This window comes from Vulpes lagopus, chromosome 16 (assembly GCF_018345385.1).
Source record: "Vulpes lagopus strain Blue_001 chromosome 16, ASM1834538v1, whole genome shotgun sequence".
Taxonomy (NCBI): Eukaryota; Metazoa; Chordata; class Mammalia; order Carnivora; family Canidae; genus Vulpes; species Vulpes lagopus.
The window spans coordinates 30,572,996-30,588,949 of record NC_054839.1 but is presented as its reverse complement, the minus strand read 5'-3'; the positions used below and the strand labels follow the sequence as shown (position 1 = coordinate 30,588,949).

Sequence of the window (15,954 nt, the reverse complement as noted above, 5' to 3'; positions counted from 1 at the left end):
CTGATATTTGTTAGGTTAAACTCTTCCAATTTCTCAGAGCACCTGAGAAATATGTATATATATACATATTTTGATATATTTATATGTATATATAATCTCTTAAGAATGTTCTCATGATTTCCCTATAGAGTTTAGTTGGTACATATAAAATTGCAAAAAATTAAAGATAGGACTCAGAGAACTCCCATCCTGTTAGTTTTGAACAATTTTGAAAACACCTGTTCCAGTCAAACCTATTCCATTTTCAGAAGAGGAAAGAGACTCACAAAGGTTAAGTGATCTGACCAGGTCAGAGAGAAAACTGATAGAAGACTGGTACTAGCTCTCTGATCTGTTAGGCAGTGAATAATTACTGAGCACCTACTGGGTTTGAAGCTTACAACTAGGTATCATTAGTTGCACATTAGGTATAATTATAGGCCATGGACGCCAAAAAGAGAATTCGGTAGACATACTCAATCTTATTAACAGCAGGCAATTATCATAGATTAAAGCTAATTATGTACTGGGGGCACAGAGATATTACTCCAAGAGAATAATAGGTTGTCAATTTAGTATATTACATTTTGGAACACTCATGTTCTGCTTGCTGAATATAGAATGCATTGTCAGTACATTGCATTTAAAAAAAAAAGACATTGAATATCAAATTTAATAAACATGACAGGCAGTCAAGTTCATATTCATAGATTCCTAGGAGTACAAGATGTTAGATGGGCAGATTCTTAGAAATGATCCAATCTCCTCATTTTACAGATGAGAATACTAAGGCCAGGGGGAAAAAATCTCATAGTCTCTTGTGAGTTTTTCTAACTCCCAGAACAACTCCTGGTCTTGAAATCACAGCACACAAACTTCGATCTTAAAGTAAATGAAAGGTAATTAAGTACCTCCAGAAATAGTGGAGGCTTGTAAAGCTAGGATTGTTGCTTTGGTCATGCGACAGCCAGGAGGTGTCATTTACTGCTCTACAGGGTCACTTGAAATATTACTTCATAGGTGACAGTGGCACAAATGTGCAAATGCCTGCAAAACTTTACAGCTCTTAAACTACAGGGATGAAATAAGAACTAAAAACTGTAATATATCTCTTCTCTACATCCTTAAAGCAAAACAAATGAAAGCAGTAACTGGAGGAGGAAGAATGTTGGGACCCTGGGTGGCTCAGTTGGTTAAGCATCTGCCTTTAAATTGTGTCATGATCCCAGAGTCCTGGGATCCAGCCTCACATAGGGTTCTCCGCTCAGCAAAGAGCCTACTTCTCCCTCTGCCCCTCCCCCTGCTCATGCTCTCTTTATCTCTCAAATAAATAAAATTTAAAAAGAAAGAATGATACATTTTTCTTGGGTAAGCTTTAGATATAAAATTCCTGTGTTTGCAGGGATCCAGGGCCTTAAAAAGTTCTATAAATTTGTTATATTCAATTCATTGAGATAAACTGCATGATGCTATCAATCAAGGCAATTCAGAACTGATACTGAGATCCTTGTTTTGTTAAAATACCGTGTTGTCTTTTTAGGAGTAATGGTAGAACATAGCATACATTTATATATTTTCTAAGCTAGGATTTCTCAAACGGTGGGTCAAAACCCATTAAAGGGTCTTGTCATTAATGCAGTGAGTGGCAATCAGCATTTTTGCCAATTAAATAAAATTAATTAAATAGAATGGAAAATATGAGTGTTCTTATGTAGTAAAGGTATTATTTGATGAAATCTGTGTGTTTGTCTGAAAAGAGAGTATTGGGCTGTGGTATAAACTGTTCCAGGCTGTTGGATAAATCAGATTTTCTGTGCTCAGAAGAGTGAAAAAAGAAGTTCTTACGGTTGTGTGTGTAGCTTACTCTAATTTTGTTGGTACATGAATATTACATGTAGTTACACTAAGAAATATTGTGATTAATGTATATGTTAAAAGGCTGTGAACTTTGCATATATTATCTCCTCCACAAAGTTTTATTCTTTGTACTTTTTCTTCTAGTATATGAAATTAACCTCACTTTATTTTATTTTAATTCTAGTGTAATTAACATACAGTGTTATATTAGTTTAAGGTGTACAATAACCTCACTTTAGATATTATTGTCTTTTAGGCATGGTTGAGCTTTATAACAGATTTTTGCAATCAATTCATGCAAGGAAATTATATTTTGAATAGCTCTCATATGTTAATCATTCCTTTAATAGTATTTGTAGACACCGATTGGTTATTCTTTTAAAGAGTTTATTTATTTATTCATGGGAGACAGAGAGAGAGAGGCAGAGACATAGGCAGAGGGAGAAGCAGGCTCCCTGTGGGGAGCCCAATGCAGGATTCAATCCCAGGACCCTGGGATCATGCCCTGAGCCAAAGGCAGATGTTTAACCACTGAGCCACCCAGGTGCCCCAACAATTGATTATCTTTAATTGCAGATACTATTATTGAAGATAATTCAAAACACTGAAAATTCAATTAGTGGCTTTCTATCTACCATGGAGATCTGAGAACAATGATGGAAAGGAGAAACTGAGTAAAGCTAGGACCTAGGAAGCACATTCTATGGAAGTATTAGGGCTAAGGGAGGGAAATGCAGACCTTTTATTAGAACATTTTGGAGATGAAGCTCTAAATGGAGTTCTTAACCTTTTTTCAATCTTTCTGATGGGTAAAATGTCTCTTATTTTTATATAAGGAAAAAGGTCGGCTTTGGGGGTGGGGGAGCCAGGCAGGTTGTTATCCAAGATCGTACTGAAAGCAGGTGTTCTCAGTCCTGCAATTTCTTGCCATGACAGGCTATCTTATTTCTTTGAATAAACATTATAAAGGGATTTAAAAGGACACTGAGGGGATCCCTGGGTGGCTCAGCAGTTTAGTGCCTGCCTTCGACCGAGGGTGTGATCCTGGAGAGCAGGATCGGGTCCCGCAACAGGCTCCCTGCATGGAGCCTGCTTCTCCCTCTGCCTATGTCTCTGCCTCTCTCTCTCTCTCTCATGAATGAATAAATAAAATCTTTTAAAAAATAACTAAAAGGATACTGAAAAATCATCACTTGCTAGTCCTTTAAACAAGGTATTACACAGAGGCAGTGAATGCCAGCAATCTATGTAGGAAAAACTATTGTTCGTGACTGAGGAAAGAAACTGGTAGGGCTTCCAATAGGAAGCGGACAGTCTTCAGAGTGTGTAAGTCATTTGACCATTATCAGCTGAGTTTCATTCAGTTTTTAGTCATTGAAAAGGAAAGGAAATCACTACTTTGATGGATTGCTGGAATTCTCTATGCCAAGCCTTATGCTAAGTATAATCCCAGTTTTGGAGTTTATTAAAAAAAATATCTTCAGTTGGTGAATATAATCTTAAGAATAACAAGGACATTAAAATCAGCCTATGTCTTCATAATGTTAAAACACTTCAGAGTGCAAAGTTGTTAATCAACAGATGTTTGCTGTGAACGGCCTGCCAGCGTGCCCTCGTAGATATGTTCTGGTTATGAAGGATGTAAAGTCAGAGCAGCTTCACTTCTAATCCAGCATAATTTGTCCCCCCTAAATTAGCTAGAAAGCTTATTTCAAGGCTGTTCTATGCCAAACCATCAGGTATCATACTAAATGATAAGATAGCTAATCCTTTCTTCTAATTCCAGCGACTTGAACCCACATTATCTCTAATACAAGCTGCTTTAATTTGTTTTGTTTTGTTTTTACTAAAAGAAATCAAGATCTTGATAAGCTCATCAGAGTGAATCCTGAAACTCTCACCAGCAACCAGAGGTAATAGAACTATATTAGTTTTTGTGCTTTGGTCAGTAAGAATGTTTTGTTTTATTATTATTTCAAGCAGATTTATAACCTTAATGCTCTGCCAAAAGAACTTCATCATTAACCTGATCTCTTTTTATTTTTCTATTTAAAGAAACCAGGATCTGGATAACCTCATCAAAGTGAAACCTGCAGTGACCAGAAGCAGTCAGAGGTAATCAGATAAAAGCAATCACTTCATGTTTTCATCTGTCTATTGCCCCTGGGTGGAGTGGATTTATAACGTTGCTTTATCAACCTAACATAACCAAAAACCTATCACTAATCTGAACTTTTTTTTTTCCTTTTGAACAGTGAAGGCTTGGACAATCTCATTAAAGTGAAATCTTCAGCTCTCCGAGACACTGAGCGGTAAATGACTTGGCCTAACTATCTTGATGTGTTCTCAAGGTTCTAGTTAGGAGTTTTCTTTCCTTTTCTCTCAAAGAAGCCTTTTATTTTTCTTTAGTGTTCAAATGAAGACAGAATTAACTCATGTGTCTCCTGTCAGCAAGGAAACGTTGCACTCTTTTGGTTTTGCTGTTTCTGTTTGTGTGTTTTTATCACTGTGGTGCTGGGGTCTTCGGGGTAGGGAGGCACAAAGGCACTTGAAGAGCCATCCCTATTGAGAGTAGCATTTGTTGAGCACCTCTCATGTGACTGGCAATTTCTATACTTTTCTCCTTAAAATTACCCCATGAAAAATATATTCACACACCCTATTTTATAGAAGAGGAAACCATAGCTCAAGGCATTAAATGACCTTATTAAGAGAGAAAACATCCTAGATGTGAACTCAAGCCCTGCTGATGTCACCTCCTAGAAGAAACACAAAAAAATCTATGGCTAAAATGGTTCAGACTCCCCTCTACTTTCCATCCTTAGTACTCTCCACAGTCTCTTCCCTTCTAAGTCTCCCTCCCACCCTGCAGCCAGAGGACTACAATTAGAAACATTTATTCTAGAAAATTATCACTGAAGTGGCAGGGAGGAGAGAAAATAGTTGTCTCCTGGAGACAGCAGACTTTAGGTGTTGGCCCTGCCACTGAGACTTGTATGGAAATATTTTTGTTAAATAAAACCATTTCTTCACAGTGGTTTTGGTTGGGAGAGATTTTTCTTTTCATTACTAACAGTTTTAGGAGGTTCTCTGCCATGTTGGAAGTGGTCAGGTTTACTAACCACACACAGAATCAATAATGGTGGTTACTGTAGCCAACTCCTCTCTCTTAGCTGATTCTATGAGATGTACTTCTGTCTCTGTCTCTGTCTCTGTCTCTCTCTCACACACACACATGCACACACACACACACACTTTCCCTTTTTCTCACTTTCTCTTCCTGCCCTCCCTCCCTCTGGCAAATGTGCTTTGTTGACAATGGTAACTTCCTCATAAGTGTTTTTTTTTTTTTTTTTTTGCCGGTTGTTTATTTGAAAACACTAATTTTATATAAAGGTAGTTTGTATTTCAGCAGCTTCTAAAACAATTTCTGTAGAAAGAAGACACATTCCTTATGTGAGTGCTATTACTAACAAAAAGTAAATTTGAAAATAGTGGCCATCATGTTGCTTTCAGACGGCAGCTTGATCCATGAATCTAACCTAAGTAACATCTGACTGTTCTTTAGGAGTGACACCAGATGTAATGATAATCAACCAGGTTGTTCAAGAATTAGAGCAGAATACACAAACAGGAAGCGGCTTATTTGAAAACAGTGACTTAATTCAATTGGCTCAGCTACCTGTAACTAAAATATATCCACCCTGCCCCCTTAATTTTAACAGGGAAAAAGAGGAGGCATTTTATCGTGTCTCCCCAAGGAATAACAGCCATAGGCACTTTTACATCCCATTCAATGTGATAGGAGCACCAATTATTTAATAGTAGAATAGTAGTGAATCAGAGTCCTTTTTATGTGACTTTGCTGACATTTCCAGTAGTTGTGCGTTTGATTCACAGTTAGGGGTAGAATAAACTCTGGTCGTCGATCAGAGTATAAGCAGGTGTCCCTGAGCTCCTTATACCGACACAACAACCTGAACAAATGAAGAGTGCACAGAATTTTCACTTTATTCAGGGAGAAACCACATGGCTTTTAGCAGTGATAGCGTCACATTTTTGTGAACAAACATAAAAGGAAGATATTTAATTATCCGTAGCCTATAAACTGCTGTTTCCAAATGAAGATTGAAAAGCAGCTAGTGCTACTTAGGCATTTTAAGTTAGAAAAGGCATCCTTCATCTGAAGTAGAAAAACTATTCTATTTGTATTATTATACACATAATAATTTAAGGGCTTCCTATTTGTTAATATCTATACCTCCAGGTTTTAGTATTCCTTTTTTTATAAGTTACTTCAATTTATTAAATGTTTTCTTTTAGTTCTTCAAATGTACTCCAGTTGCTTTTTTTTTTTTTACTTGAACCTCATAAGCGTTTCAAGCTTTTTTGTGTGTGTGTGTATATTTTTTTTTGGAGTTCAATTTGCCAACATATAGCATAACACCCAATGCTCATCCTGTCAAGTGTCCCCCTCAGTGCCCATCACCCAGTCACCCCAACCCCCTGCCCACCTCCCCTTCCACTACCCCTTGTTCGTTTCCCAGAGTTAGGTGTCTCTCATGTTCTATCACCCTCACTGATATTTTCACTCATTTTCTCTCCTTTCCCCTTTATTCTCTTTCACTATTTTTTATATTCCCCAAATGAATGAGACCATATAATGTTTGTCCTTCTCCGATTGACTTATTTCACTTAGCATAATACCCTCCAGTTCCATCCACATTGAAGCAAATGGTGGGTATTTGTCGTTTCAAATGGCTGAGTAATATTCCATTGTATACAAAGACCACAGCTTCTTTATCCAGTCATCTTTCAATGGACACCGAGTCTCCTTCCACAGTTTAGCTATTGTGGACATTGCTGCTATACTTTGGGGTGCAGGTGTCCTGGTGTTTCACTGCTTCTGTATCTTTGGGGTAAATCCCCAGCAGCACAATTGCTGGGTTGTAGGGTAGTGCTATTTTTAACTCTTTGAGGAACTGGCACACAGTTTTCCAGAGTTGCTGTACCAGTTCACATTCCCACCAACAGTACAAAAGGGTTCCCTTTTCTCCACATCCTTTCCAACATTTGTTGTTTCCTGTCTTGTTAATTTTCCCCATTCTCACTGGTGTGAGGTAGTATCTCATTGTGGTTTTGATTTGTATTTCCCTGAGGGCAAGTGATGCAGAGCATTTTCTCATGTGCTTGTTGGCCATGTCTATGTCTTCTGTGAGATTTCTGTTCATGTGTTTTGCCCATTTCATGATTGGTTTGTTCTTTGCTGTTGAGTTTAATAAGTTCTTTCTAGATCTTAGATACTGGCCCTTTATCTGATATGTCATTTGCAAATATCTTCTCCCATTCTGTAGGTTGTCTTTTAATTTTGTTGACTGTTTCTTTTGCTGTGCAGAAGCTTTTTATCTTGATGAAGTCCCAATAGTTCATTTTTGCTTTTGTTTCCCTTGCCTTCATAGATATATCTTGCAAGAAGTTGCTGTGGCCAAGTTCAAAAAGGGTGTTGCCTGGGTTCTCCTCTAGAATTTTGATGGATTCTTGTCTCACATTTAGATCCTTCATCCATTTTGAGTTTATCTTTGTGTATGGTGTAAGAGAATGGTCTAGTTTCATTCTTCTGCACGTGGCTGTCCAATTTTCCCAGCACCATTTATTGAAGAGACTGTCATTTTTCCAGTGGATAGTCTTTCCTGCTTTGTCGAATATTAGTTGGCCATAGAGTTGAGGGCCCACTTCTGGATTCTCTATACTGTTCCATTCATCTATGTGTCTGTTTTTGTGCCAGTACCACACTGTCCTGATGATCACAGCTTTGTAGTACAACTTGAAATCTGGCATTGTGATGCCCCTGGCTCTGGTTTTCTTTTTCAATATTCCCCTGGCTATTTGGGGTCTTTTCTGATTCCACACAAATCTTAAGATTATTTGTTCCAACTCTCTGAAGAGAGTCCATGGTATTTTGATAGGGACTGCATTAAATGTGTAAATTGCCCTGGGTAGCATTGACATTTTCATAATATTAATTCTTCCAATCCATGAGCATGGAATATTTTTCCATCTCTTTGTGTCTTCCTCAATTTCTTTCAGAAGTGTTCTATAGTTTTTAGGGTACAGATCCTTTACCTCTTTGGTTAGGTTTATTTCTAGAGATCTTATGCTTTTGGGTGCAATTATAAATGGGATTGACTTCTTAATTTCTCTTTCTTCAGTTTCATTGTTAATGTATAGAAATGCCACTGATTTCTCGACATTGATTTTGTATCCTGCCACACTGCCAGATTGCTGTATGAGTTCTAGCAATCTTAGGGTGAAGTCTTTTGGGCTTTCTTTTTTTTTTTTTTTTTTTTTTAATAATATGGTTTATTTATTTTTATTTTTTTATTTTTTTTTTAATTTTTATTTATTTATGATAGTCACAGACAGAGAGAGAGGCAGAGACACAGGCAGAGGGAGAAGCAGGCTCCGTGCACCGGGAGCCTGATGTGGGATTCGATCCCGGGTCTCCAGGATCGCGCCCTGGGCCAAAGGCAAGCGCCAAACCACTGCGCCACCCAGGGATCCCCTCTTTTGGGCTTTCTATGTACAGTATCATGTCATCAGCGAAGAGGGAGAGTTTGACTTCTTCTTTGCCAATTTGAATGCCTTTTATTTGTTTTTGTTGCCTGATTGCTGAGGCTAGGACTTCTAGTACTATGTTGAATAGCAGTGGTGAGAGTGGACATCCCTGTCGTATTCCTGATCTTAGAGGAAAGGCTCTCAGTGTTTCCCCATTGAGAATGATATTTGCTGTGGGCTTTTCATAGATGGCTTTTAAGATGCTGAGGAATGTTCCCTCTATCCCAACACTCTGAAGGGTTTTGATCAGGAACGGATGCTGTATTTTGTCAAATGCTTTCTCTGCATCTATTAAGAAGATCATAGGGTTCTTGTTTTTTCTCTTGTTGATATGATCTATCACGTTGATTGCTTTATGAGTATTGAACCAGCCTTGCATCCCAGGGACTAATCCCACTTGGTCATGGTGAATAATCTTAATGTACTGTTAGATCCTATTGGCTAGTGTCTTGTTAAGAATTTTTGCATCTGTGTTCATCAGGGATATTGGTCTATAATTCTCCTTTTTGGTGGGGTCTTTGGTTTTGGAAATAAGGTGATGCTGGCCTCATAGAACGAGTTTGGAAGTATTCCATCTCTTTCTATCTTTCCAAACAACTTTAGTAGAATAGGTATAGTTTCTTCTTTAAACGTTTGATAGAATTCCCCTGGGAAGCCATCTGGCCCTGGACTTTTGTGTCTTGGGAGGTTTTTGATGACTGCTTCAATTTCCTCTCTGGTTATTGGCCTGTTCAGGTTTTCTATTTCTTCCTGTTCCAGTTTTGGTAGTTTGTGGTTTTCCGGAAATGCGTCCATTTCTTCTAGATTGCCTAATTGATTGGCGTATAGCTGCTCATAGTATGTTTTTAAAATTGTTTTGTATTTCCTTGGTATTGGTTGTGATCTCTCCCTTTTTTTTTTTTTAAAGATTTTATTTATTTATTCACGAGAGACACACACAGAGAGAGAGAGAGAGGCAGAGATACAGGCAGAGGGAGAAGCCGGCTCCATGCAGGGAGCCTGATGCGGGACTCGATCCCAGGACTCTAGGATTACACCCTGGGTCAAAGGCAATTGCTAAACCACTAAGCCACCCAAGGATGCCCCAATCTTTCCTTTTTCATTTGTGATTTTATTAATTTGAGTCTTTTCTCTTTTGTTTTTAATAAGGCTGGCTAATGGTTTATCTATCTTATTCTTTCAGAGAACCAACTCCTGGTTGTGTTGATCTGTTCCACAGTTCTTCTGGTCTCTATTTCATTGAGTTCTGCTCGAATCTTTATTAACTCTCTTTTTCTGCTTGGTGTAGGTTTTATTTGCTGTTGTTTCTCTAGTTCCTTTAGGTGCAAGGTTAGCTTGTGTATTTGAGTTTTTTTCAATTTTTTGAGGGATTCTTGTATTGTGATGTATTTCCCTCTTAAGACTGCTTTTGCTGTATCTCAAAGATTTTGAATGGTTGTATCTTCATCCTCATTAGTTTCCATGAATCCTTTTAATTCTTCTCTAATTTCCTGGTTGACCCTTTCATCTTTTAGCAGGATGCTCTTTAACCTCCATGTGTTTGGGTTTCTTCCAAATTTCTTCTTGTGATTGAGTTCAAGTTTCAAAGCATTATGGTCTGAAAATATGCAGGGGACAATCCCAATCTTTTGGTATTGGTTGAGACCTGATTTGTGACCCAATATGTGGTCTATTCTGGAGAAAGTTCCATGGGCAATTGAGAAGAAAATTCAGTTGCATTTGGATATAAAGTTCTGTAAATATCTGTGAAATGCATCTGGTGCAATGTATCATTTAAAGCTGTTGTTTTGGGCAGCCGGGGTGGCTCAGCAGTTTAGTGCCGCCTTCAGCCCAGGGCCTGATAGTGGAGACCCAGGATCAAGTCCCATGTTGAGCTCCCTGCATGGAACCTGCTTCTCCCACTGCCTGTGTCTCTGCCTCTCTCTCTCTTTGTGTGTCTCCCATGAAACCTTAAAAAAAAAAAAAAAAGCTGTTGTTTCTTTGGAAATGTTGTACTTAGAATATATGTCATTTGCAGGAAGTGCTGTGTTGAAGTCTCCCAGTATTAGTGTATTATTATCTAAGTATGTCTTAACTTTGGTTATTAATTGATTGATATACTTGACAGCTCCCACATTAGGGGCATAAATATTCATGATTGTTAGGTCCTCTTGTTGAGTAGATCCTTTAAGTATGATATAGTGTCCCTCTTCTTCTCTTACTACAGTCTTTGGGATAAACTTTAATTTATCTGATATGAGGATTGCTACCCCTGCTTTCTTTTGCGAATCATTTGAATGGTAAATGGTTATCCAACCTTTCATTTTCAGGCTGTAGGTGTCCTTAGGTCTAAAATGAGTCTCTTTTAGATGGCAAATAGATGGGTCTTGCTTTTTTATCCAGTCTGAAACCCTGCCTCTTTTGATGGGATCATTAAGCCCATTCACACTGAGTTACTATTGAAAGATATGAATTTAGTGTTACTGTAATACCTATTCAGTCCCTGTTTTTGTGGATTATTTCTTTGGGCGTCCTCTTTCTTTTACAGAGTCCCCCTTAATATTTCTTGCAGAGCTGGTTTGGTGGTCACATATTCTTTCAGTTTCTGCCTATCTTGGAAACTCTTTGTTTCTCCTTCTATTCTGAATGAGAGCCTTGCTGGATAGAGTATTCTTGGCTGCATGTTCTTCTCATTTAAGATCCTGAATATATCCTGCCAGCCCTTTCTGGCCTGCCAGGTCTCTCTGGAGAGGTCTGCTGTTAATCTAATATTTCTCCCCACATAACTTAGGGATCTCTTGTCTCATGCTGCTTTAAGGATCTTCTCTTCATCTTTGGAATTTGCAAGTTTCACTATTAAATGTCGAGGCGTTGAACGGTTTTTTACTGATTTTAGGGGGGGGACCTCTCTATCTCCTGCATCTGAATGCCTGTTTTTCTCCCCAAATTAGGAAAGTTCTCAGCTATGATTTGTTCAAATATATTTTCTGGTCCTCTGTCCCTCTCAGCACCCTTGGGAACCCCCATTAAACATAAATTTTTCCTTCTGAGGCTGTCATTTATTTCCCTTAACTTTTCCTCATGGTCTTTTAACTGTTTTTCTTCTTTTTCCTCAGCTTCCTTCCTTGCCATCAACTTGTCTTCTATGTCACTCACTCTTTCTTCTACCTCATTGACCCTCAATATTAGGACCTCCAGTTTGGATTGCATCTCATTTAATTGAATTTTAATTTCAGCCTGATTAGATCTAAATTCTGCAGTCATGAAGTCTCTTGAATCCTTTATGCTTTTTTTTCCAGTAGCTTTATAATTGTGCTTCTGAATTGGCTTTCTGACATCGAACTGTAATCCAAATTCTGTAATTCTGTGGCAGAGAGTACTGTTTCTGATTCTTTCTTTTGTGGTGAGTTCTTCTTTCCAGTCATTTTGCTCAGTGCAGAGTGGCTAAAAATGAGTTGTACTTATTAGAAATGCAAACTCTTCTCTCTGTAGCATTCCAGCTGCTCTCTCTTTAAATCTCAGGTCGAATTTTTAGGTTTTCAGGATGATTTGAAAGTTATCTAGGTAAGTTGGTGGGGACAGGTGACTTGGGAACCCTACTCCTCCACCATCTTGCCCTGCCCCAAGGGTTTAGTATTCCAACAAGAGAAGGAGTTCTCCCTAACTTCTTGATACAGATTTCTCATATTTCTGCTCAAGAAAGAAAGCTGTGGGGCGGGGGTGATAATCTTGAACCTTCCAGTTCTTCATTCTTCACATAATCAGTAGGTCACTTTGGATCCTTCTATCTCAGGAACTAAGACACTTCATCTTTCCTGATACTACCATACCGGATTACAGTTCAGTCTCCTAAATGGTCCTTTTGCTGCCAGTCCTGCCTTCTGCTCTTCAATCCACTGGCCACACTGTGGAGTGATCTTCCTAAAACACAAATCTGATCACCTCATTCTGATTAAATTTTCCAGTGGTTTCCCATCACCATTGGACAATGGCCATACTCTAACCTGGTTTCCAAAGCCTACTTTATCCTTCCTCCAAAGGCTTTCCAACCCTTACCCTCATCATGCTCCCCACACAAACAAATTCCACCCATCTTTCATCTGTATTGCATTGATAACTTCTACTTATTCCTTAGGTCTCAAAATAGGTGTCTCTTACTTAGCTCTGAGAGGCCCCCTGGACCCACCCCATCCATGTCAGTGCTTCTTTTCGATAAACTCTCTAACCTTCCTGTCCCATAGCATTTGTCTTCTAGAGGGAATTATTATTATTATTATTATTATTATTATTATTATTATTATTTATTCATGAGACACACACACACACAGAGAGAGAGAGAGAGAGAGAGAAAGAGAGAGAGGCAGAGACACAGGCAGAGGGAGAAGCAGACTCCATGCAAGGAGCCCAACACAGGACTCGATCCCAGGTTTCCAGGATCACGCCCTGGGCCAAAGGCAAGCACTAAACCACTGAACCACCCAGGGATCCCCAGGAATTATTATTTAATCATCTCTCCCCAACTATAAGATTTTTGAGGGTAAGGATTGGGTCTCTTTTATTCAATTCTTTATTTACAGTGCAAAGCACAATGCCTGGAACATATTAGGTTCTTAAGAAATACTTTGTGAATTAAAGGTTAAAATCCCCAACTAATCACAGACCTTTTATCATCCAGCTATGTAAAGCTTATTGCTTTCTAGTTCCAACATTTTGATCTCTCCATGAGTGAAACCAGACTGAAGGAATCTGATATGTTACAATCGGTCTGCTTGTTTAAGCCAATGACTATCTCTTGCTCATGACATAATCTCAATCAACCATGGTGAATTAGAGCCACTAAAATGATTGGTTACATCTTATATTTAAAATACCTATATTCTCCAATTTCTCTACAGATCAATTAATTTCTTTAATATAAAATATTTAAGACTCTTTCATTGAAAAGAACTATAAAGATGTATACATCTGGGCCCATTTTGCCATGTCAACAGAGCTGAAGAATTATATGTTATCTCACTGTATTCTAGAGTCCTTTCAGAGAGACAAATATTAGTTTTGAACTAAAGCTTAATGCCTAAGATTTAGTTCTTGGCACAAAAGAAGTGCCATAGTAAATTTTTTATATGGAGGCTCTTACTTTTGCAAATATGTTTGATACTCTACAAAAGCAATTTAAGTAAGCTGTAGAGAGAGAAACATATTGCAGCTTTTAATAAATACCTCCCACACCCTCATGAAAGAAGAAGAGCAGTGGTGAGTGAGCTGTTAACTTTCTCTCATGCAGAATTTATCTTGAGAAAAGTTGTATAATAGCAGACATAGTAATACCTATTTTTTTCTTAATCTTCTCTGTAAGGGAGTGTTATATGCCTTAATGGGACAGGAGAAAATAAATTACACTACTATAGCAAGGATAAATGCTAACATTCAAAATTTGTGCTGACTCTACACAACAGATGACTCATTTCCCCTCCCCCCAAATTTTGAAATCTACATTTAAAAAATCATTTTTATTTGCAAAGGTTAATAAAATTTCTTTTGTTCATTTCTTGCTGTGTCCACAGAGAACTGGTGACTTTACTTGGAGCTAATTCCAAATTCTCATAAATATTTAGTCATAAGGTCTTCCTTTCACTGCAACTGCCATGGAATCAAGCTTTTGCCCCACCCTTCTGCACATAGCTGGGCTTCTATAAAAATCGACTTGCCACACTTTGACTCACAGTGTTTCATTTTCCTCCACAGTGTAAAAGACACCATGCAATAGATGTGTTCTTAATTAAAGAGTGAAAATTTATTTTTATATACTTTGTCTTAGAAAGTTTATGGGCAATCTGAAGTTCTTTTATTGGATCTTCAGATCTAGCTGATGACATCAATCAAGGTAAACAACCAAAGCAAATAATTTTGTGATTTTCATAGTCTGGAACTTTTCATTTTGCTTTAAATATTAGTATAGATTATTCAGAATAAAATCTTATAATCCACTCCATCAAACTTGATATGTGATGCTATTTAATAGAAACAGCAAAAATTTTATGAAACCACTAATAATATGGCTTATTTGATGATTCATAATTACATCACTTTCAGAATATGCTTCTTTGAAGGCATGCATAGGTTCCAATTTTGAGTTACCTATTTGTAGTTAGTAAATTTGTTAGATTCTGGCTTCTTATTCTTCAGGTCCAAACTCATTTCTGCTCTCCTTCATGATAGCTGGAATCCAAAAAGGCTTGGGTCCTGGGGTAGGGGTAGGAGGATATGCAAAGATCCAGTGTCTGCAGCAGCCAGGAATGAACAGAAAGTACCAGCAGAAGTGAGGATGTCCAGGATCAGACCAAAAAACTAAATGTAATCTTGTTGTGAGGGTAAAAGGAGATCTTTATTAGTTTTCTAGTACTGCCATAACAAGTACCACAGAGTGATTGACTGAAAATAGGAATTTATTTTCTCACAGTTCTAGAGGCTAGAAGTCCAAGAATAAGATATCTGTAGGGTTGGCTCCTTCTGAAGATTAAGAAGAATCTACTCCAGGTTTCTCTCCTTGGGTTGTAGAAGATTGCCTTCACCCATATATCTTCATGTTGTCTTTCATCTATGTGTGTCTTAGTCCAAATTTCCTCTTCTTGTAAAGATACCAGTCAAATTGGATTAGGGCCCACACCAATGACCTCATTTGAACTTGACTACTTGTGTGAAGACCCTATCTCTAAATAAGGTCACATTTTGACCATTAACATTAGGACTTCAACATATGATTTTGGGGGGGACACAATTTGACCTGTAACAATGTCCCAAAACAAGGAAAAAAAGCAAGAGTTGAAAGCTGTAAAAAAAAATATGTAATTCAGAGGTGAAGTAAGGTAGGTTCCAGGTGACTGACACCAATGGAGATAAAATATCCATCACCGCCTTTAGTGATCTTTTTCTAGAAGGTCATGGTGCACACTATATGCACCTAGATGTGGTAGAGCTGACTACTTTAAAGGTTCAGGGTCTAATGTCTTCCTCGTGAGGGCCCCTTTAATATCTTTTCCCAGAGCTAGGTAAGGTACTTAAAAATTTCCCCTAGAGAAGTAGAAAAAGAGAATTTAAATTTAATTTCACAAATATGTGTGGAGCAGCTTCTGTATTCAAGGCCATGTAAGGCCATGGTAATGGGACTCTACTCACAAGTTGTAGCGAAAACCACCAGTGTCAAAAAAAAAAAAAAAAAAAAAAGAAAAGAAAACCACCTGTGTCCTTAAAAAATGGCACTCAGCTCATCCTAGGTTAGCAGTGGAAGGAGATTCATTTACTGGGACAAAATTCATTTACTGGGACAAAATTCTAATTCCTCCAAGATACACATGTTTTGGTGATCTCTCACTATTTACCACTGCCAACCATCCTAGTTTGGCACTGCTAGAAAACTGGTCTATATAATATCACAATACATCTCTTAATTATATTTCATTACACCCAAGTATTTAGTGAAGTATTATTTTAAAATGATAAAAGGGGATCACTTAATGCCAGATT

At 37.9% G+C, this 15,954-nt stretch overlaps 1 protein-coding gene across 19 annotated transcripts in view; it reads left to right on the top strand.

Annotated features, from left to right (window-relative positions):
- The window catches only part of SCEL (sciellin), a 296,272-nt gene that overhangs the window by 260,742 nt on the left and 19,576 nt on the right, over positions 1-15,954 (top strand). For all 19 annotated transcript variants that reach the window (XM_041730844.1, XM_041730842.1, XM_041730845.1 and 16 more), the window contains 3 exons: positions 3,690-3,749; positions 3,892-3,951; positions 4,092-4,148. In XM_041730844.1, the coding sequence (XP_041586778.1) occupies positions 3,690-3,749; positions 3,892-3,951; positions 4,092-4,148 (177 nt within the window). The remainder of the gene's footprint in view (positions 1-3,689; positions 3,750-3,891; positions 3,952-4,091; positions 4,149-15,954) is intronic.